The sequence below is a fragment of the Coregonus clupeaformis genome, chromosome 8 (assembly GCF_020615455.1).
Source record: "Coregonus clupeaformis isolate EN_2021a chromosome 8, ASM2061545v1, whole genome shotgun sequence".
NCBI lineage: Eukaryota > Metazoa > Chordata > Actinopteri > Salmoniformes > Salmonidae > Coregonus > Coregonus clupeaformis.
Genome location: NC_059199.1, coordinates 35,812,419 through 35,835,470, shown reverse-complemented (window position 1 = coordinate 35,835,470; position 23,052 = coordinate 35,812,419). Strand labels below are relative to the sequence as shown.

General features: G+C 44.8%; 1 protein-coding gene across 2 annotated transcripts in view; it reads left to right on the top strand.

The window, feature by feature from the left end:
* LOC121571968 (protein Jumonji) overlaps positions 1 to 23,052 on the top strand; it is an 89,483-nt gene that overhangs the window by 32,995 nt on the left and 33,436 nt on the right. For both annotated transcript variants that reach the window (XM_041883779.2, XM_041883778.2), the window contains exons 2-3: positions 15,845 to 15,968; positions 19,576 to 19,696. In XM_041883779.2, coding sequence (XP_041739713.1) covers positions 15,845 to 15,968; positions 19,576 to 19,696 — 245 coding nt within the window. The remainder of the gene's footprint in view (positions 1 to 15,844; positions 15,969 to 19,575; positions 19,697 to 23,052) is intronic.

Below are 23,052 nucleotides of genomic sequence, written 5' to 3'. Positions count from 1 at the left end.
GACCCCTGTCGCTCACAATTAATGCAAGCCCATATGGAGCTAGAGGAGAATGGAGGCCTTTGCTGAGAGATTGTGTGTGTGTGTGAGGCGGATGCAGCACACATCTGTGGTTTTACAGGGCTGAGGTACTCCACAGGATCTGGCTGGTTCACTGAGCCTCTGTGACCTGGGGAGAGGGGAGGAGGACACAGGAAGCAGAGTGAGTAAGTGAGGCAGGAGCGGGTTAGAATTTAATTACATCACTAAAAATGTCTGGGTTTGAGTCTTGGGGTGAGGTGTGTAGGTTGAATTTAATATCATCACTCAGACAGGTTAACCAAAGAGAAACAGGTGATTGTCTACCAGGACCCATACCGTCTGCCCCCACCCCGCTTCACCCTGCATCACACACTGACTGGCAGTAATAAAATAATAACAGCCTCTTAACTATCAACTCACTGCAAAGGTTTATCAAATACACCAGGCCAATGTGCGGTGAAACACTGTGGATGGAGCCTGAATGTGTTGCTCTGATGGATATTATGAAGAAAGAGCTGAGCGGTGCTTGGTGGTAGGGCTAGAGGGAGACGGGGTTGACCTCACACACATTACAGCATGCTCTGCGGTTTCTATGGTGGGGCAACGTTTTTATCCAATAACAAATTGACTAATTAGATTTCCCGATGTCTGACTCATCCTGAAAACAGCTGTTTGTCCTCCTTCAATACGCACATGTGCGCGCACATGCGCTCGATCAGAGCCAAGAGCTCAGGCCCAGTAGTGTGCCACAGGGCCAGTGAGTGCCTGGGTTGAGGAGGGCATCCCAGAACACTGCATCGTTTACCCCCCCGCACCGCGTGCTGCTCTGTACCACCCTGCCCTGTGTCCTGACACCCCTGTTACTCTCTACTCCGTGCCATTAGCTGCAACACATCCAGGCTCCAACCCTACTGCTGCTGCCAACAGTTTGGAAAGTATTTCCACTAGCTGTGAGAAGAGGTACTAAATGTACATTTACATTTTAGCAGACATTTATCCAGAGCGACTTACAGTTAGTGAGTGCATACATTTTCATACTGCTCCCAGGGCTGACACACAGGACCTGCATTGTTGTTCACCCCTCCTGCTATTCCTCTCACTCTCTCCTCTCACCCCTCTCTCTTTCTTTTCCTTTTCTCTTCTGTTCCTACCATGCTCCTTACCTCCTCAGTGTTCATACACTACCATTGGAGCCATTTAAACTATGACTACATGTACTCAACATCACATGTGGTGCAGTGGAACCCAGTCTTAGTGAGTCGCATGGTGTAAAGAAGGCGGGACAGTGTAGCGCTTGGAGCTGGGTCCCAGGGGACAGGGCTGAATAATAAGCCCAGGACAGGCAGGTGGACGTGGGAGGGAGCCACAGCGTTCAGTGCTCATTCATTTCAGTAAGAGAACAGGAAGATTTATTTCACCCCAGGAGACAAAAAAAGATTGTCGGAGGAGAGAGGGAATCTGAGGAAGGGGGCTAGAGGGAGGGAGTGGATGTTGGAGTCGATGCTTCAGCATCATCGCATCATTGAGTACGGTTACATGCACACAATAATGCGATTTATTGTGGATAGTCAGAATAATATAGTAGTTTCGCTAATAATCCTGATTACATGGACACATCCGAAATCAGGCTACCTGATGGCACTCTAATAAATCGCCAATCAAAATAAACGTTCTACCACAGCGACCATATTATTTTTGGGTAGCATATTTTATTCTGAGTTCGGACATCTAAAGTTTGTATGCGAAAACTACTTCTAAGATTCATACATTCAGTTGTTCCGAACTCACTTCACTCGCGCTAAAGAGGGAGGCTCACTGGGCTGGTGCTAGCACATGCGCAGATCAATACACTGCTGGCACGCCGAATTTAAGGTGTTTACATGTCCTAATAATTGGAAAGATTGCTCAGAAAACCAGGTTTTAATCAGCCTATGCTTACTTCGATTTTGACCTTACGCCGATTTAAGATGAGCAGAATAAGGTCTTTACATGACTGTTGCATAAGCTGCCTACTGCCATAATCGGTTTAATATCAAATTATTACTGTGCATGTAAACGTACTCATTGTCTGGCTCTTTGGCTCTCTCCCAGGTTTAGTCAGGCTGGCACTGAAGCAGAGTGGAGCAGAGAGTGGGAGTCTTTAAATGGCCTCTAAAAGCTCTTTCTCCTGCTCAGTGACAGTTGTTCTCTCTCCTGACCTGCAGTTTGTCTCCTGCTGCCGCCTCCTCTCGCTCTAATTTTTATTCGATTTCTCTGTGTGTGTGTGAACCTACAGCTGTCTGCTCTTGTTTTGTAATAAAATCATCTTCTGAGTTGGAGGGTGTGAGAGAAATCACATGCTGTGGTGGTCTGTACCACCCCCCCCACACACACACACACACACACACACACACTCACACTCACACACACTCTCACACACACACACACACACAGCTCCTCTCCAGCTGGCAAAGTGTAGCAGTGAGGTAACAAGTTACACTAACCTTGGTCCATTACACTGGAGACAGAGAGGGGAAGAGGAAAAATGAGAGACAGTTTGTGTGTGGTGGGGGGGGGGGTACACAACAGGTCAGGGACAGTAAAATACATGTGTAACAGACAAGCCAGGTTTGACTGGGTGGATAACAGTAGTGACATGTTGCTGAATTGACATGTTTCCCTGAAATGGTGTTGCCTGCTTCGCAACAAACAAACGCAGGTGTGGGGACTGGCTGGCTGGCTGACAGGCTAGCTTTCACTGTGCACTGCTGGTTTCCAGCTCTAGCACAATGCTGATGTGTGTGCATGCTATGTTTGATGAGTCTACTCTTCTCCTTCAGATTGTAAGGGTTGTGGTGAACTCCCTCAGTGACTCAGAGTGAGACCCGGTGACAATGGCTACGGCGAGACACGCAGTGCTGTCCCCAGGAAGCGTTGCTCAGCCTGATCTCTTAGGGTTTTGTTCTGCTACTCTGCATTAGCTACTCTGTAATGAACATCCTATTGATTTTAGTGATCAAGGATTGTTTCAGGACTGAGGTACAATGCTGCTTTCTCTTACCCACAATACATAATCTTTCTAAATACAGAAACATTATTTTAATCCTCTCAGATTATTGAAAATATGGGTGTGTGTGTATAGCACTGCAGGTTCTTTACTATTGTGGTGGGTAGATAGCCAACGCTTTGAATACAGCCTTTTGCTTTCTGTGTGGAAGGTGTGCGTGTGTTCTGTAAGCCATGCAGTGTTCTGTAAACCAGATGAGACATTCACTGTTCACACATCCAATGGGTTCTCAAAGGGGGGGAAAACCTGAGATGAGTGTGCTAGACCTATGACTAATCACATTTTATTCATCACATGCTTCGTAAACAACTGGTTTAGATTAACAGTGAAATGCTTTCCAACAATGCTGAGAGAGACAATGGAGATAATCGAAAAATATTAACATGAGGAATAAATACACAATGAGTAACGATAACTTGGCTATATACACGGGGTACCAGTACTGAGTCAATGTGCAGGGGTACGAGGTAATTGAGGTAGATATGTACATACAGTTGAAGTCGGAAGTTTACATACACCTTAGCCAAATACAGTGGGGAAAAAAAGTATTTAGTCAGCCACCAATTGTGCAAGTTCTCCCACTTAAAAAGATGAGAGAGGCCTGTAATTTTCATCATAGGTACACGTCAACTATGACAGACAAAATGAGATTTTTTTCCCCAGAAAATCACATTGTAGGATTTTTAATGAATTTATTTGCAAATTATGGTGGAAAATAAGTATTTGGTCAATAACAAAAGTTTCTCAATACTTTGTTATATACCCTTTGTTGGCAATGACACAGGTCAAACGTTTTCTGTAAGTCTTCACAAGAATTTCACACACTGTTGCTGGTATTTTGGCCCATTCCTCCATGCAGATCTCCTCTAGAGCAGTGATGTTTTGGGGCTGTCGCTGGGCAACACGGACTTTCAACTCCCTCCAAAGATTTTCTATGGGGTTGAGATCTGAAGACAGGCTAGGCCACTCCAGGACCTTGAAATGCTTCTTACGAAGCCACTCCTTCGTTGCCCGGGCGGTGTGTTTGGGATCATTGTCATGCTGAAAGACCCAGCCACGTTTCATCTTCAATGCCCTTGCTGATGGAAGGAGGTTTTCACTCAAAATCTCACAATACATGGCCCCATTCATTCTTTCCTTTACACAGATCAGTCGTCCTGGTCCCTTTGCAGAAAAACAGTCCCAAAGCATGATGTTTCCACCCCCATGCTTCACAGTAGGCATGCTGTTCTTTGGATGCAACTCAGCATTCTTTGTCCTCCAAACACAACGAGTTGAGTTTTTACCAAAAAGTTCTATTTTGGTTTCATTTGAGCATATGACATTCTCCCAATCCTCTTCTGGATCATCCAAATGCACTCTAGCAAACTTCAGACGGGCCTGGACATGTACTGGCTTAAGCAGGGTGACACGTCTGCACTGCAGGATTTGAGTCCCTGGCGGCGTAGTGTGTTACTGATGGTAGGCATTGTTACTTTGGTCCCAGCTCTCTGCAGGTCATTCACTAGGTCCCCCCGTGTGGTTCTGGGATTTTTGCTCACCGTTCTTGTGATCATTTTGACCCCACGGGGTGAGATCTTGCGTGGAGCCCCAGATCGAGGGAGATTATCAGTGGTCTTGTATGTCTTCCATTTCCTAATAATTGCTCCCACAGTTGATTTCTTCAAACCAAGCTGCTTACCTATTGCAGATTCAGTCTTCCCAGCCTGGTGCAGGTCTACAATTTTGTTTCTGGTGTCCTTTGACAGCTCTTTGGTCTTGGCCATAGTGGAGTTTGGAGTGTGACTGTTTGAGGTTGTGGACAGGTGTCTTTTATACTGATAACAAGTTCAAACAGGTGCCATTAATACAGGTAACGAGTGGAGGACAGAGGAGCCTCTTAAAGAAGAAGTTACAGGTCTGTGAGAGCCAGAAATCTTGCTTGTTTGTAGGTGACCAAATACTTATTTTCCACCATAATTTGCAAATAAATTCATTAAAAATCCTACAATGTGATTTTCTGGATTTTATTTCCTCAATTTGTCTGTCATAGTTGACGTGTACCTATGATGAAAATTACAGGCCTCTCTCATCTTTTTAAGTGGGAGAACTTGCACAATTGGTGGCTGACTAAATACTTTTTTCCCCCACTGTACATTTAAACTCTTCCTGACATTTAATCCTAGTAAACATTCCCTGTCTTAGGTCAGTTAGGATCACCACTTTATTTTAAGAATGTGAAATGTCAGAATAATAGTAGAGAGAATGATTTATTTATTTCAGCTTTTATTTCTTTCATCACATTCCCATTGGGTCAGAAGTTTACATACACTCAATTAGTATTTGGTAGCATTGCCTTTAAATTGTTTAACTTGGGTCACACGTTCCGGGTAGCCTTCCACAAGCTTCCCACAATAAATTGGGTGAATTTTGGCCCATTCCTCCTGACAGAGCTGGTGTAACTGAGTCAGGTTTGTAGGCCTCCTTGCTCGCACATGCTTTTTCAGTTCTGCCCACACATTTTCTATAGGATTGAGGTCAGGGCTTTGTGATGGCCACTCCAATACCTTGACTTTGTTGTCCTTAAGCCATTTTGCCACAACTTTGGAAGTATGCTTAGGGTCACTGTCCATTTGGAAGACCCATTTGCAACCAAGCTTTAACTTCCTGACTGATGTCTTGAGATGTTGCTTTAATATATCCACATAATTTTCCTTCCTCATGATGCCATCTATTTTGTGAAGTGCACCAGTCCCTCCTGCAGCAAAGCACCCCCACAGCATGATGCTGCCACCCCCGTGCTTCACGGTTGGGATGGTGTTCTTCGGCTTGCAAGCCTACCCCTTTTTCCTCCAAACATAACGATGGTCATTATGGCCAAACTGTTCTATTTTTGTTTAATCAGTCCAGAGGACATTTCTCCAAAAAGTACGATCTTTGTCCCCATGTGCAGTTGCAAACCGTAGACTGGCTTTTATATGGCGGTTTTGGAGCAGTGGCTTCTTCCTTGCTGAGCGGCCTTTCAGGTTATGTCGATATAGGTCTCGTTTTACTGTGGATATAGATACTTTTGTACCTGTTTCCTCCAGCATTTACACAACGTCCTTTGCTGTGGATTTATTTGCACTTTTCGCACCAAAGTACGTTGATCTCTAGGAGACAGAACGCGTCTCCTTCCTGAGCGGTATGACGGCTGCGTGGTCCCATGGTGTTTATACTTGCGTACTTATTTATACAGATGAACGTGGTACTTTCAGGCGTTTGGAAATTAATGCCAAGGATGAACCAGACTTGTGGAGGTCTACAATTTTTTTTTCCTGAGATCTTGACTGATTTTCTTTTGATTTTCCCATGATGTCAAGCAAAGAGGCACTGAGTTTGAAGGTAGGCCTTGAAATACAGCCACAGATACAACTTCAATTGACTCAAATCATGTCAATTAGCCTCAGAAGCTTCTAAAGCATGACATCATTTTCCTGAATTTTCCAAGCTGTTTAAAGGCACAGTCAACTTGGTGTATGTAAACTTCTGACCCACTGGAATTGTTATACAGTGAATTATAAGTGAAATAATCTGTCTGTAAACATTTGTTAGAAAATTTACTTGTCATGCACAAAGTAGATGTCCTAACTGACTTGCCAAAACTATAGTTTGTTAACAAGAAATGTGTGGAGTGGTTGAAAAACTGGTTTTAATGACTCCAACCTAAGTGTATGTAAACTTCTGACTTCAACTGTATAGGTAGGGATAAAATGAATAGGCAACGGGATAGATAATAAACCGTAACAGCAGTGTATGGGATGAGTCAAAAGAGTTTGTGCAAAAAGGGTCAATGCAGATAGTCCGGGTAGCAATTGGTTAACTATTTAACTAACAATTTAGCAGTCTTATGGCTTGGGGGTGAAGCTGTTCAGGGTCCTGTTTGACTGTGGGTGAAATACTACTGTCTGTGTATGTGTGTGTGTGTGTATGTGTGTGTGTGGAATGTTTCTCTCCTAAACACAGGAGAAATTAGAATATTGTAATTCCCTCAGATGTATTCATCCTGATTGGACGTTTTGATTCACCATGTTCTCCACTGTGAGTCAGACCCTGCTGCTAGCTGAGGAGAGGCCTGTCACTACCATTAGAGGAGAGGGATCACTGAGATGGATGGGACGGGGAGAGGTATACTGTGGGAAGAGAAATATTGAGTAGTATGGACACATGAAGGAAGGGCGACATGGAGGGATGAGAGCAAGAGAAAGTGAGTGGGGACTGTACCATCTGTTACTCCTTATCTGCTTGATTTTGCCTGTGTAAACAGGGCTGCATGGTGGGCTCTGGGCTGGATCTCACTGAGGAGACGGCTGATCCACTTTCATTAAGGCTGAATAAGTGGACATTGACACACTAAACCCTGTCCCACCCCCACCCTACTCTCCGAGTCCACACTAAACCCTGTCCCACCCCACTCTCTCTGTCCCATCCACACTACGTCCATGTCAGCTGACCAACATGTGTTCCTATTGATGTATTGTTAACTGCCAGTCCTGGATGATTTGCAAAGGTGGGTATTGGGACCAGGTTTGTCTGTCTGTCTGGCTAGCTGGGCTGTATTTGCCTGTCTGTGTCCGGGCTGTATTGGCCTGTCTGTGTCCGGGCTGTATTGGCCTGTCTGTGTCCGGGCTGTATTGGCCTGTCTGTGTCCGGGCTGTATTAGCGTGTTCATCCTATCTCCACCAGTGGGATTCAGACCATTTCACCTCAATCAGCCCAGTGGAGTAATGAGGCTTTGGACTTCCTGTCCATCCCCCCTTCCCCCGGGTCATATCCTGAATCTGCCTGCATCCACTGAAGTTCCAGTGTACGCACACTGTTATTCTGATCAGGTGGACTCTGTTTCTCTTCTTCAGTCGTGTGAAGACCGGACTGACCAGTCACCACTGGTCAAGGGTGGTCGGCCTGGTTGATAAAGTAGCTTCATTGGTCCAGCTTGGGCCCTGGAACCTCCCTTTAGCTCCTGTAACCTGGAATTCACTCTGCCATTTATTTGTCTGTCAAAATAATCACACAGCCCCCCTTTTCCTGCGCCTTTAAATCGTTACATTATCTTTCTCCTTTCTGCTCCAGTTTAGTCTGATAGCATTTTGTGCTTGACAGGGCTGAATGGAAGTGGCAGTCTGTCACTTAGACATCCTCAGCTTGCTTTAGCTCTGGCAGAGTGAGTGTGTCATGAGAGAGAAGAGGAAGAGAAGCCACAGGATGATAAAGCTCTTCACATCCCTCCTTCAGTTAAATGCATTCTGTGGCGCCTGGCAGTGTGTCTCTGTGTCAGATCAACAGTGTTTTCTCTCAGGGTGTTTATGGTCGGCCACTGGGTACAGGGGAGGGCAGGACACACACACACACACACACACACAGTGATGCAGCGAGGAGAAGTGAGGCAACAACCCTCTCTCCCCCTTGGGGTTGGCAGCCCCTAACATTTCCAAAGTGGGATAATGTTTAGGAATGCTGCTGGTGCAGATGGAAGTGCTCTGGGTCTGAGACTGGGAGCAGGAATGTGGTCGATCCCAGCATGAGGGTGTTCAAAGGGAGACCCTACGGATACGGCCCGGCATTCCAATGCGCTGAGGTAGAGGTGTAATGGGGTGATGACATTAAGCTCCTCACACACCCGTTAACCCTAGGTTCTCTCTCGGCTCCGTCCCGGTCTGAGCCCAGCAATATTCCTACTAGGAGCGGACTGAGTGACTGACTCAGCCCTGCACTCGGGAATGGACTTCTGCTGTGTCCCAGAACACTCCTTTGTAACAGGTGACTTGGTGAAATCCTTTTGGCTTTGCAACCTCCAATTAATTTGCAGCTTGTCACTTGTATCTGCAAGCTAAGTAACAGTTGGGGGGGAGGAGGAGCTGTGAAAAATAGTTCTTGTGCTGCTTAAGTCTGTGTGTGAAAACCCATCCTGTTACAGATACACCAGCACTGACTGAGCTATGCATCTGGGATACATTTGAAGCCGAGAGGGAGGGGGGGGGGGGGACGTGTGTTATACAGTACTAACACATTTCAGCCTGATCTCAGTTGGCTCCTGGCCCACATTCTCTGGTTGATGAGATCCAGACCATCATCAGCAGGCTATTATTAGTCTGCGACGTGAACCAACGCACGCTTGTTCCTTTTGTTTTGAAAGTGGGACAACCCCTCTCCAGTGTGTGTCTGTTTTTTTTTCACTTTCTGTGAAATGAGGGGGTGTGAACTTCCTGCTTGATTAGATGGACTTAATTCCTCTTTCTCTCGGCACCAAATAGCTCAGCCAATCCTCTTACTGTACACAGGAGGTTCAGCCAATCCCCCTACAGTACACAGTAGGTTAGAAGAACAAGTCTTCTTTTATACCTCATTGCAGTGACCTTGTTTCCATAATTGTTCACCGCACAAGACATTTTTATTTTGTCATTTGTCTCACATCAGTGCCACAGACATCTCAAGAGATTGGGACTATAAGGTTCGATCTGCATTTTTGTCAAAATTGAGTTATTGACAGCCTTGTTCTGTTCAATGTTCTCCACCTGTATATCACTCTAAATACCCCAATTCATGTTGGTAAGTTCAAAAGAATACTAGATAAAAATTGCTGACACCATTCAAATCAATGAGGGTTTGGAAATGTAAAGCCAATTATCTCAGAATCCTCTTTTTACAGATAGAACTTTATAGTCCCAAGCTCTTGATCTCTATTTATACAACCTAGATTCAAGCTTTATTCCATCCATCATGCAATGTTAGTTGACAGATGAAACGGAGTTGGTGTCTCTGCAGGTTATTACATTAGTCCTGGTCTTAATGGATCAGGTGGTTTTAGAGGGGAAGGGGTTTACAACGCAGTGACGTGATAACATGGAACATCTCACTACTTAATCTCACCAGCTGCTCAATAAGATCCACAGGAACCTCCACCTTCGTCCCACTACTACTCATGTTGCTCTTAAAGGGACATTTCACCATTTTTCTACTTCATATTCATCTCCAGCACCACCCCAACATCAACATACAGTAATAATAATAATATGCCATTTAGCAGACGCTTTTATCCAAAGCGACTTACAGTCATGTGTGCATACATTTTTGTGTATGGGTGGTCCCGGGGATCGAACCCACTACCTTGGCGTTACAAGCGCCATGCTCTACCAGCTGAGCTACAGAGGACCACAGTCCCTTCAGAAAGTATTCACACCACTTGACTTTTTTCACATTTTGTTGTTACAGCCTGAATTAAAAATTGATTTAAATTGAGATTTTTTTGTCACTGGCCTACACCCAATACCCCATAATGTCAAGGTGGAATGTTTTTCGAAATGTTAAGACATTTCAGCTTTCCATTTCTTTATTCATTTGTTGAGTCAAGTATTCAACCCCTTTGTTATGGCAAGCCTAAATAAGTTCAGGAGTAAATATTTTCTTAACAAGTTAAAATAAGTGAATGTCTCCTGAGTGGCGCAGTGGTCTAAGGCACTGCATCGCAGTGCTAACTGTGCCACTAGAGATCCTGGTTCGAATCCAGGCTCTGTCGCAGCCGGCCGCGACCGGGAGACTCATGGGCGGTGCACAATTGGCCCAGCGTCGTCCAGGGTAGGGGAGGGAATGGCCGGCAGGGATGTAGCTCAGTTGATAGAGCATGGCGTTTGCAACGCCAGGGTTGTGGGTTCGTTTCCCAGGGGGGGGCCAGTGTATATATATATATATATATATATATTCACTAACTGTAAGTCGCTCTGGATAAGAGCGTCTGCTAAATGACTAAAATGTAAATGTAAGTTTAATGGACTCACTCTGTGCAATAAGTGTTTGACATGAGTTTTGAATGACTACCTCATCTCTGTATCCCACACATACAATTATCTGTAATGTCCCTCAGTCGAGCACTGAATTTCAAACACATATTCAATCACAAAGACCAGGGAGGTTTTCAATGCCTCGCAAAGAATGGCACCTATTGGCAGATGAGTAAAAAACAAGCAGACATTGAATATGCCTTTGAGCATGGGAAGTTGTTAATTACACTTTGGATGGTGTATGGATGCTTTTTCACTTGGTCTCAAATCGTTTTTTTATTTCCTTTTTAAGGAAACTCAGTTTCCGTAGAGAAATGGTGACTTTAAAACAGTTACACAGTTTAATGGCTGTGATAACTGAGGATGGATCAACAATATTGTAGTTACTCCACAATACCAACCTAATTGACAGAGTGAAAAAAAAAAAGGAAGCCTGTAAAAAATAACAATATTCCAAAACATGCATCCTATTTGCAACAAGGCACTAAAGTAATACTGCAAAAAATGGAATGGAGCTAAGCACAGGCAAAATCCCAGAGGAAAACCTGGTTCGGTCTGCTTTCCACCAGATGCTGGGAGATGAATTCACCTTTCAGCAGGACAATTACCTAAAACACAAAGACAAATCTATGCTGGCATTGCTTACCAAAAAGACAGTGAATGTTCCTGAGTGGCCGAGTTAGTTTGGACTTATCTACTTGTAAATCTATGGCAAGACCTGAGAATGGTTGTCTATCAATGATCTACATCCAATTTGACAGCGCTTGAAACACTTTGAAAATAATAATGGTCAAATGTTGCACAAGTCTTACAGACTTACCCAGAAAGACTCACAGCTGTAATTAATTGCTGTGAAAGGTGTCCTACAAAGTATTGACTCAGGAGTGTGAATACTTTATGTAAATTAGATATTTCTGTATTTTTCAATAAATTAGTAAACATTTCTAAAAACATGTTTTCACTTTTGTCATTGTGTGTGTGTGTGTGTGTGTGTGAAAAATAAAATTATCCGTTTTGAATTCAGGCTGTAACACAACAAAATGTGCAATAAGTCAAGGGGTATGAATAATTTCTGAAGGCACTGTGTGAAAATGGCGTTTCTATGTTTTGTAGTAAAAATGATAGAGAAGTGTTTCCAATGCCAACCAATTAGTAGACAATGCCTACTCACAATTGGTCAATCACACGATGTACACCAATGTCATTGGAAGCACTTATCTTTCTCTATCTTTTTAACTACCAAATATAGAAACACACCATTTTCACATGTTGGGGTGGTGCTGGAGATTATGAATATGAAGTTGGAAAATTGTGAAGTGTCCCCTTTAAGACTTATCTACAAATGTCCATGCTTAGACCCTGGTACTAACCCTGTATAAAGAACCATTTATACAGGGTCAGCTCAGTGCTTCTAGTGTAAACAGCAGCCTCAGAACAGTCAGGTATAGACTACGCATCTTCCTGAAGCCTATTGGGGATGTTCCAGATGGTAAAGGGTTCACAAGTTGATATGGAGTTTCTTTCTGGCTTCTATTAACAGTCTCTACTGGTATGTGTTTACAGTGGGATGAGGGAGCCAGCGTGTTGTCTGATGTTGAGTGGCTCTGTCTGCTGTGACAGACGTCTGTCTACGACTACCCACCTTTAGTCTCGGTCGGGACTACCCACCTTTCCCATCCAGGCTTGTCTCAGTGGGAATGTCAAAGGAGTAGAAGTTCTTGATGTCGTTTAGAGGATCCGCCGTGTGTCTTTCTGTTCGCAGTATTTGCCAAGGTGGAGCGCTGTGGTATAAAAGGTAGTGTGTTCTGAGTCCCTTTGGGGCCCCTAAAACGTGTGTGTGTGTGTGTGTTGCAGAGCGTGCTGTGTGCCCGTCGGCCTGCTCAAGTAGAGACACAAAGGCCCCAGCTCTCATTAGCAGGCTGTGGGTTCCCTGCGGGAGGGGAGGGTGTCAGCGGGCGGGGGGGTGTCAGCTCAGTGCTGCGTGTTGTCTCTGTGGTGGTGCCAGCTCTCATCTGAGCCCCGCCTCTGCTCTACTCTACTCTGCCAGCAGCCCGACTCTCCCTCTCTGAAGAGGCCTGGCATCCCTCCGTCAGTCAGTCAGCCCCCTCAACGGCCTGCTGCCTGCCTAACTACCCACTCATGCGTCTCTGCTTGTCTCTCTGCCTACCCATGTCAGTCAGTCAGTCTGTCGGTCGTGACATTTGACAGAAAACTGGCTTTACTTACAGCGAAGGCACGATATCAATGTTGAATTTCCATACCATTTTTGGTTCGATTAACATGTGTTGTATGACACAGGAGGTCTGGGGGTTTAGAGAGGAGCTGAGACCTAGTTATGAGTCTGAGGGGTTTAGCCCTTACTAAGCAGATGGGCAGGGCTGCATGTCTGTTAAGACCAGCGATCCGCAGAATAAAGTTCCATTTTAAAAGATTTAACAGTGCTGAGTTGTTTCCGTAGAGGGTTGTGAAAACCTTTTTGACTCCTTTCGCAGTTATTTTTCTGTTGACATTTGACTTTATTGTAAAAAAAAAAAAACGGTTGTTGCGTCTCTTCAGGGCTCTCGGCTAATGATGTCCAGCACTCCGCAGTTTCCAACGCTGCGTCACTACATGTAGGGAGATGAGGAAATTACTCTGGCAGTCTGCCAGCCTCCAAGAGAAAAAAACAACAAAAACTTTCAGGCGAATTTTTGGTCAGCTCCCAGAGTTCAAAGCCAGAGGTGTCGGCTGTGGGTGCGTGCATGCGTCTGTGTGTGTATGCGTGTGTTTGTGTCAGTCGAAGCTAAGTGTAATGCGGAGTGGTGGTGCACAGCATCGGCCACACACACACACAGTCGAGAGCGTGTCGGCAGGGAAACATGGCTGTCACCCCTCCGTTTCATCAGGAGGAGAAAGTCTATGGACAGTCTAACCTCCACCAACACTTTGATTATCATGCAATATCTCCGTGATGTCCACTACTGATGATCACTACAGGGCAATTCCACAGTAACTTTAAAATGTATGCCAAAGAAAAACCATTGATTTAAAAATTAAACAAAACACAACTCTATGCACAATGACTACTTTGAAGAATTTACACAGTAAAACAATATATAATAGACTTTTACTGGAAAAACTGTGCAGATGCAAAGTTTGGTAACCTAATTATAGTACAATCTCCCTCAGTTTTATTCTGTTACCAAACTTTGTGTGTTTTGGTCAAATGTTCAGTGGAAATGTTTAAAAGTAGTCCTTGTTCATAGAGTTCTATGGTTAGTTAAACTTTGAAATCAATGGTTTTTGTTTGGTATACATTTTAAAGTGAAATATCTGAGTCAGAGTAATTCCGTTACCATGGAATTGCCCTACAGCTATTTCAGTAGAGATCCAGCTTGTTTGTTCACTCTTGTTTTAATCTAATTTCCTCATCATTAGTAGTGTTACACGTCAAACAGTAGCCTAGTACAGCTGCACTGTGTGTAGGATGCAGCGCTGTACTGTGAGGGGAAGCAGGGTTATAAGTGTTATACAGTAAATCTGCTCTGTGTAGGAAGCAGGTTATTTCTGTACTCAGACACTGGAGACCTTAATAATGAAGCATGTTGGAAAGTTAGTGTACTGTAACGGAAGTCCATGTCACCATACCATTCTTCTGTCTTTCCTGGCGGTGTACTGCTTTAAGTATCGGCGCTACATTGACCTCATTGACTGTCCATCCATAAATAGTACTGAGATGGAAGAAGGGTTATTGTCAGATAAAATGGTGCTCTAGGAAAAGGAAGCTGTGTTTAAGATGTCTGTCACCCTGGTTACAATAACATCCTATGTCTTTCTTTGTCAGCCAAAGGAAACGACTGGAATCTGTCATACTAGACAGCCATATTCTCCCTATTAATTCATTATTAGGCTTTATTGGTTCTGGGTGATTCCTCACGAATATATACTGAACAAAAACATAAATGTACCATGCAACAATTTCAAAGATTTTACTGAGTTACAGTTCAGAAAGGGAAATCCGTCAATTGAAATAAATTCATTAGGCCCTAATCTATGGATTTCACATGACTGGGCAGGGGCGCAGCCATGGGTGGGTCTGGGAGGGCATAGGCCTACCAACTGGGGAGCCAGGTCCAGCCAATCAGAATGAATCTTTCCTGACAAAAGGGCTTTATTACAGACAGAAATACTCCTCAGCACCTCCCTTCCCCCTCCTCAAACAATCTCGCAGGTGAAGAAGCCGGATGTGGAGGTCCTGGGCTGGAGTGGTTACACGTGGCCTGCAGTTGTGAGGCCGGTTGGATGTACTGCCAAATTCTCTAAAACGACGTTGGAGGCAGTTTTTGGTAGAGAAATTAACATTCAAATCTGGCAACGGCTCTGTTGGACATTCCTGCAGTCAGCATGCCAATTGCACACTCCCTCAACTTGAGACATCTGTGGCATTGTGTTGTGTGACAAAACTGCACATTTTAGTGGCCTTTTATTGTCCACAGAACAAGGTGCACCTGTGTAATGATCATGCTGTTTAATCAGCTTATTGATATGCCACACCTGTCAGGTGGATGGATTAACTTGGCAAAGGAGAAATGCTCACAAACAGGAGAAATAAGCTTGTTGTGCGTATGGAACATCTCTGGCATATTTTATTTCAGCTCATGAAACATGGGACCAACACTTTTACATGTTGCGTTTATATTTTTGGTAAGTATGAACAAATATAAATAGGAAATATGTCAAATGCTTCTTCCAAAGGACCCTTATATGGATAAAACTTTGTGAAAATCCAAAATATCATGGTTTTGTTCTAGTTTCGTGAGGAATCACCTTTCTGTCTTCTGTGGGTCATGGTTATGTTGTGAGAAACATGGTGCATTTTGTGCTACTTGTAATGCTTTGCTATGTTATGCTAATGTAGCGTGTTATGCTTATGCTAACATGTAGTCATCTACTATGCTGTGTTATGGTAAGATCCTAATGCTAACCAGTTGTCCTGTGTTTTTAGGATGACATAGATGGGATCCCCTGGTCAGAGGAGAGGGATGTAAGGAAGGTGCTCTATCTCTCCCTGAAGGAGTTCAAGACTGCTCAGAAAAGGCAGCTTGGAGATGGAACCAAATACACGAATGGTGAGTTTCCTCAGGGACCCTTTTCTCTGCAACACTGATCCAGTCTGCCTTTTGTCTGAATGCTCACAGACCTGTGATGGGCTACTCTGTGTTTAGTTGTTTACAGTGGACTAGCTGATAATGATCTGGTAGTAGTGATGGAATATTTTTTTTTTATTTATTTTACCTTTATTTAACTAGGCAAGTCAGTTAAGAACAAATTCTTATTTACAATGACTGCCTACACCGTCAATAATGACACATTCATATGGAGTTATTTCAGAGTGAAGGTGCTTTGGTAAACACAATAAAACAGAGAGGATGCTGCAGATAATGTTTCTAAGCAGGTGCAATATAAAGTCCATGGAGCTCAGGGAGCTCAGTCTGTGCCTGTTTGTGTCTGTATCGGTGGTATATACCCAGGATAAAGGCTGGTTTGAGCTATCTGATGCTGCTTTGTTTGACACCTTCGCTGTGCTTCAAACCACACTGCTCTGTCTCCTCTCTGTTTCAAATCCCAGCCAACAGCCAACTAGGAGATTGAACTTCACACAGGCCTCTGAACCTATTCTCTGCTGTCACTGACACAGCCCAGAGACTGAGGGGGAGCGAAAGGCCTCTGGAAGTTCACACCGTGCCAAGCAGGCAAGGGGAAGCCTCAGTTTAGATCTAGGTTGCAGGCTCAGTCGCACACAGACTGCATTGTACCAGCTGAAACTCTCCTCCATTTTGGAAATCAGTCAAACATCCACTATTGTGATGGTCTCACCCCTTTTCTCCCCCCCTCCTCCTTCTGCAGTTTTGTCGATCTCTTTTAGAGGGGTGTGTCTGGCTGGCTGTCTGGAGCTAGCTGCCTGCAGACACCCATGGATCCAACAGCAGAGTGAAGGACCAACCCTGCAAGGCCTTAAGCGTGTCAGCCCCCCTCATCCCTGGCGCCCTGTCTATCTCCCATCCATAACCGGCAATCATGCCATCTCCCCGACCACTTTACCTCTCACTGTTGGCAGGCGTCCATCTCTCTTTTCCTCTTTCTCTCTCTGCATTATTGAACTAATTACGTGATGCCCTTTTCTCCTCTCTCTCTCTCTCTCTCTCTCGTGTGTGTGATTCCTCCCTAGATGGAAGGCATCATTACATCAACAGGCCTCTGGTTACTTCTGCTCAGGAAGCTTTCTTCTGGCTCCCCTGCCCTCCTCTCCATCTCTCTCTCCCTCTCCATATCGCTCCCCCCGTGGTTCTCAGAGGGCATAGCTCAGTTGTATTGATGGAACTAGTGGCTGCGTTACAAACCGTTACCGTTGGAGATGGTAGTGACTGTCTGCCCCATAGCAGTGACCCTGTCCTGTCCTGTCCCGTCTCGTGCCTTGGTCATAGGGCTGGCCTTCTCTCAGAGAGAGAGAGAGAGAGAGAGAGAGAGAGAGAGAGAGAGAGAGAGAGAGAGAGAGAGAGAGAGAGAGAGAGAGAGAGAGAGAGAGAGAGAGAGAGAGAGAGAGAGAGAGAGAGAGAGAGAGAGAGAGAGAGAGAGAGAGAGAGAGATCATATCCTCACTTGCCACATCCACTGGAATTGTTATAAACTTGTTATTTAAATTTTTAAATATATTTAAGGTATTTTCTGAGGATGACAGTGGGAAGGATAGTGGTGGTGTCAAAGGGCAGTAGGCCAGAGTCTAACCTATGCCAACACTGTAGACGTGTGCCAGAGGAGACTGCGGCTTAGAATGCTAGACAACCCTAGGCCACATAGACTTGTTATTGGGTAGATCTTTTAGTTCTACTCTTAGTACTCACAGTAGACAATACAGTTACTAAATAGGATCTCTGTCTCCTTCGGTCTGGGGTTGATTTGTGGGCAGAACTGTGTGGGTGGGACAGCCATTTTAAAAACACTACTTTTGTTATCCTATTGTAGGGTTGTCTCCTAGAATTCCCCTTTTAGTATCCCATTCTATTGTCAGAAGTGGTTGAAAATTCATTCAAATGGGGTAAAATCCCAAACGACAAACACATAGTTTATTTTTATACACATTATGGTCCCAATCATACTGTGTCATAGTCAAGCTTTGAGATAAATACATATATTGTTACTAGCCACAGTTATGACGGCCACAGCACACAGTGGACCAGTGAGAGAGAGTGTTATTGCTACAGGCTGCTGGTGGACACTAAGCTTGCTCTATTAGAAACAGCATTATTCAGTCATAGTCACTGTGTTTGTAAAGGTGATTAAGCTGAAGTAATGCCACTCTCCTGGCTGTTTAATATTTTCTGTCTGCATCTGGGCTTTCTGTATGCATTACTCCACCTTCCATTAATGAGCTACACTCTGTGGCTCGCTACGGTATCACACCTCTCGCTCTCTCTCAAAATCTGATTAGAGACCCTTACGGATCAGCCGACATCCTCCTGGCCGGATAGGCCTCACTGGGACCAGGGGAAAGAGTTTAGGCCCCAGCCCAGTGTGGCACCCTCCATGACTGCCAGTCTGCATCCCTGTCTCTCTCTTCCTCCCTGCCCGGCCCCTCACAATGGCACTGATGTGAGACCGACATATGTAAAAGAACTCAGAGGAGGGAGGCAAGATGGCCCCTCACCAGGCTGTTTATGTTCAGTATAAATATTATCCCAGTCACCTACGACTACTGATTTAGCTATATGAAGATTAGTATAGCTGAATCTGGAGAATGCTTTCTTTGAGTTCTTGGTCTCTTTTTAAATGTATTCAATGCCAAAAGGATGATTTTGTAAAGGTAAACTTAAGGGAGGTGTTCCACCAAACAACCTGCAGGTCAATGGAGTGACAAACTTCACTGTCTGAGTGTAACTGCTCTGGTTATTGTTAGCATATGTGGCACTTCGTGCCTCCAAGGATGCCTGAATGAGTGAATCATGAGAGCATGTAAAGACTTGGCCTAAAGCATCTCTCTGCCAGCTGAACACCCTACTAACTCTGAGCACAGAACACATACACGCACACCTAACCTAAACCAGTCAGTTCCCTGAGCACCACTATGGTCTGACTCATACTACCAGAGCATGTTAAGAGCGGTTTACAGCCATGACGGGGTCTATGACTAGTCTCCTGCTGTCAGGTAGTGACCTGCACTCTACACAGACTTCAGCTGCCTGGGCTCAACTCAACCATTCGCTACTAATTTATGCCATTATTACGTTCCTTTGACACCTGCAGTTAGGGGTTAGGGTTGTGGTTTGGGGTTGGCACATGATTTTAAGGCATCAGTCCTAAGGAATGTGATGGGAGGGTGGTGAGTCAACTAGAAATTCCAGTACCAGGTAGTAGATACTTTGTACTACCTACAAAGATTTAGTGGATTATAATTAATCTGTTTTCTTATTTAATTGCAGTGAATGCTGTTTCATTTGATCAAGAGGGTTTCACTTCATTTTTCTGCCTTGGCTACTCATCAATGCTGTCTTCATTCATTTGACTGGAATGTCTTTATGAGCTCTGCTCCTTTTTCCTGAGTCCTGACTTGTTGACTTTGTTCAGCTGACGGGCTCCAAACACAAATCAGCCCTCTTACTTTGGTCACTGTTTCTCTCCAGTCAACATGTCCTAGCAGTATACGATATGGTCTCTAACGCCTGTCCTCTTGTCTCTGTAGGTTCCCATGCCCGCGGCCAGCTCAATGGCTCGGGGCAGAAGGGCCACAAGGCTGACGGGTCGCGGTTCCAGAACACCGATGGCAGCAGCGAATACTCTGAGGATGGCCCTGCCAAGAAGAGGTGAGTGGTGTTAACCTATACTCGGTAGAGATCTCTCTCTCAGCTTTCTCTCTGATCTCGCTCGCTCTCTTGCGCTCTCTCTCTCTCTCTCTCTCTCTCTCTCTCTCTCTCTCTCTCTCTCTCTCTCTCTCTCTCTCTCTCTCTCTCTCTCTCTCTCTCTCTCCCCCTCCCTCTATGATCAGCAGCTTTGACCCAGACAGAGTAATGGAGTAAAGGTAGTGATAGTCAGGGGGAGCTGTACTGCACTTTTTTCATGGCCTACAGTACAGCCAAGGTATCATAGAGGTGTTTTGATCCAGGTGATATCAACATTTTGTTAATTCAGTGCTCTCAGAGCTTTTTCATTGTGTGTGTGTGGGGGGGAGCAAGAATGATCAAAGCAAAAATAAACAATTATGCTAGTAAATGTATGAAAGCCTTTGCCGTCTTTTATTAATTCACTTCATTCCTGCTGTATTCTCTTCTCCAGTTCTCCAGTAATGTTTGGATAAATCAGGGAATTACAGTAATGGGACATGGCAGCATCAACAGTGAAGGGTAAAGAGGAGTTTGATTCAGAAGAATGGGAGCTCTTTAACCAGCGTTCATTCTTTCAGTCGTTTTTAATTAGCGACTTAAGAGATGTGTTGAGCATTTCCAATTAATAATTTAGGAAAAAGTTCATGCATTCAAATACAACAATTGGCTTGTTGCCATGTAATTTGTACTAGTGATTTGTAATCTGTAAAGGCCTTGGGAGAACTCGGCTTTACAAGAGCTTCTCTCACTCAGTTTCTCCCCTCAGGAGAAACTCCCCGTCATTCTCATGGAAAGTAGAATAAGACCATTACTTGGAAATTGAAAATTGGTACATGAGCTTCTTATACCTTTTATTCTCCCTTTGAGATTCAAGTGATTGAACTCTAATGGGTTCTTCAGATCTAGTGTAAAGAGAGAGGGCTGTCTGTTTGGTGTGTGTGTGTGTGGAGATTGGGTTAAGACTCTGAAAACCGTCTATATAGTATATGAGTGAAATATTGTGCCTAGATTGAACCTGTGTTGGTTTGGTTGTTCCCTGTAGGGTTCCCCTCTGACGTGGTGCTCTGTACCTCTTGGCTGACTGTCACCTGGGAAGTGTTTGTTCAGTTAATAAAATGCAGATACAGGAGACTGGTCCTCAGGAAGGGCCGAAGGAAACTGTGGTGTGAGGGACTGGAGGACACTGGGGTGGGCTGGAGGAGACTGGGGAACAGGGGTGGTGTGAGCGACTGGAGCAGACTGGTAGGTCGCGACTGGGTGGGCTTCACTCTCAAACAGGCCTGTAACAGACCAGCCACTGTGGATTAAATGCACTGCTACACACGCGCACACACTCCCAGCTACATTAAATGCTATATATTCATATACATATTCTGTACTACAGCAGCCATAGCACAGAGATCAGCTCTGTAATCTCTCTCACTGAGACCCTCCTCTGTGTAGCCAGCCATTGCATGTTTCCTCTGCTCCTCGTCTCCACCTCCTCTTTTCACCCACATCTCCTCTCTCTGTGTGTGTGTGTGTGTGTGCATGCATGTGGTAGCTTGCAGTACCTGGCCTTGCTGTACTTGTTATTGAAAAGTCCAGCAGACCTGGTCATTAAGAGGCCTGGCAAATCTGAAAAGGAGAGCGAGAGAACAAGATGGACAGATGGAGGAGAGCGGGAGAGAAGTAGACAGACGTTGTGTCAACAACAGGCCTGTGTTCACTAGAGTGGTTTGGTGGGTTTCATTAGTTCTCATGCAGGAAATAAAAGCAGGCTCTCCCTCCCTTAATGAGCAGCCGGCTCACAGAGCGCTTGGCAATAGCTCAGGCCTTTTGGTGTGGGGAGTGTGTATTGTGTGTGTGTGTAGAGGGAGAGTGTGTGCGGAGGACGACTTCTTGGCCCTGGCATCTGCAGCCCACGCCAGTCTATAACAGGGTGGCTGATTGAGGAGGTGCCAGGACCTTTCACACCTGGCAATGCAAGAGCAAGAGAGGGGAGGAGGGGGAGGTGCAGGTGCATGGTTTTGGCTGCAGCGTCCTGGGGAGCAGGGGAGGGTCCCTGTGTGTCTGAGGGGAGGTGGGTCCAGGGAGGCGTTTGGGATCTGGGTGATGTTTGTCTTCGCAGGACACAGAGATGGGAGATCAGGCACCAGGACCTCCCCTCCCTGCCAAGTACTGGAGAGGTCCTTCCACTTCCCTCCTGTTCCCAGCCACACTACCCAGGATGAAGTAGGACACACAGGGTTCAGCCATGGTGACCATAGTTGGAAAGCTCCACATCTTATGGTGATTTTATTGAGGCCAGTTCTCCTCAGTAGCAGAAGCCAAGTAGAGCTCATTGAGCTGCTTGTTGTTTGTTTTAATGAATGCTAAGTTAGTAACGCACTGCCTTTCTGTCAATCCAGGTCTTGCACACCTGGATTGTACAATATTTCCACATTTATTATTTTGAAAAATTCTTCAAGCTCTGCCAAATTGGTTGTTGATCATTGCTAGACTGCTATTTTTATGTGTTGCCATAGATTTTCAAGCCGATTTAAGTCAGAACTGTAACTAGGCCACTCAAGAACATTCAATGTAATCTTGGTAAGTTCCAGTATATATTTGGCCTTGTGTTTTAGGTTACTGTCCTGCTGAAAGGTGAACTTGTCCCAGTGTCTGTTGGAAAGCAGACTGAACCAGGTTTTCCTCTAGGATTTTGCCTGTGGATTTTGCCTCTATTCCATGTATTTTTATCCTAAACAACTCGCTAGTCCTTTCTGATGACAAGCATACTCATAACATGATGCAGCCACCACCATGCTTGAAAAGATGAAGAGTGGTACTCCATGGCGTGTTGTGTTGGATAACTGACAAACCAGTCGGTATCTGGTGTAACCAGACATTGATTAGTTGTAAATCCACATGTAAAGTGTTTAGCTATATAGAACATCTCTTGACGAATCGTGTCCTGCCTACTATAGTGTTGTAATGACTCAGGGCAATTTAAACTGTCAGTATTTCCAATGGATCTGACAGGCAGGTGAGACATCCAACCCTTTGTTGCTAGCTATTGTAGCATGAGACAGCCGGGCACAAAAAAAACGGATCAGACTGAGTCACAGTGGATGGGTTGAACCAGCTTCAGTTACCCTGCACTGTTGTTACTGCTCTTACTGTTGTTACCCACAGTGCACTGTTCTTACTGTTACCAACAGTGCATGTGTGTTAGTGTTTTTGTCTTTCTCTCTCCCATTAAGCTATTATTCACATTTTGGGTTAGAAGTCAACAACCTCTTGTCACTGAGACTCATTCTATAATTCCCTTTAATGCCTCTCTCTCTCTCTCGGCCCTGCTCTCTAAACTGCTTTAC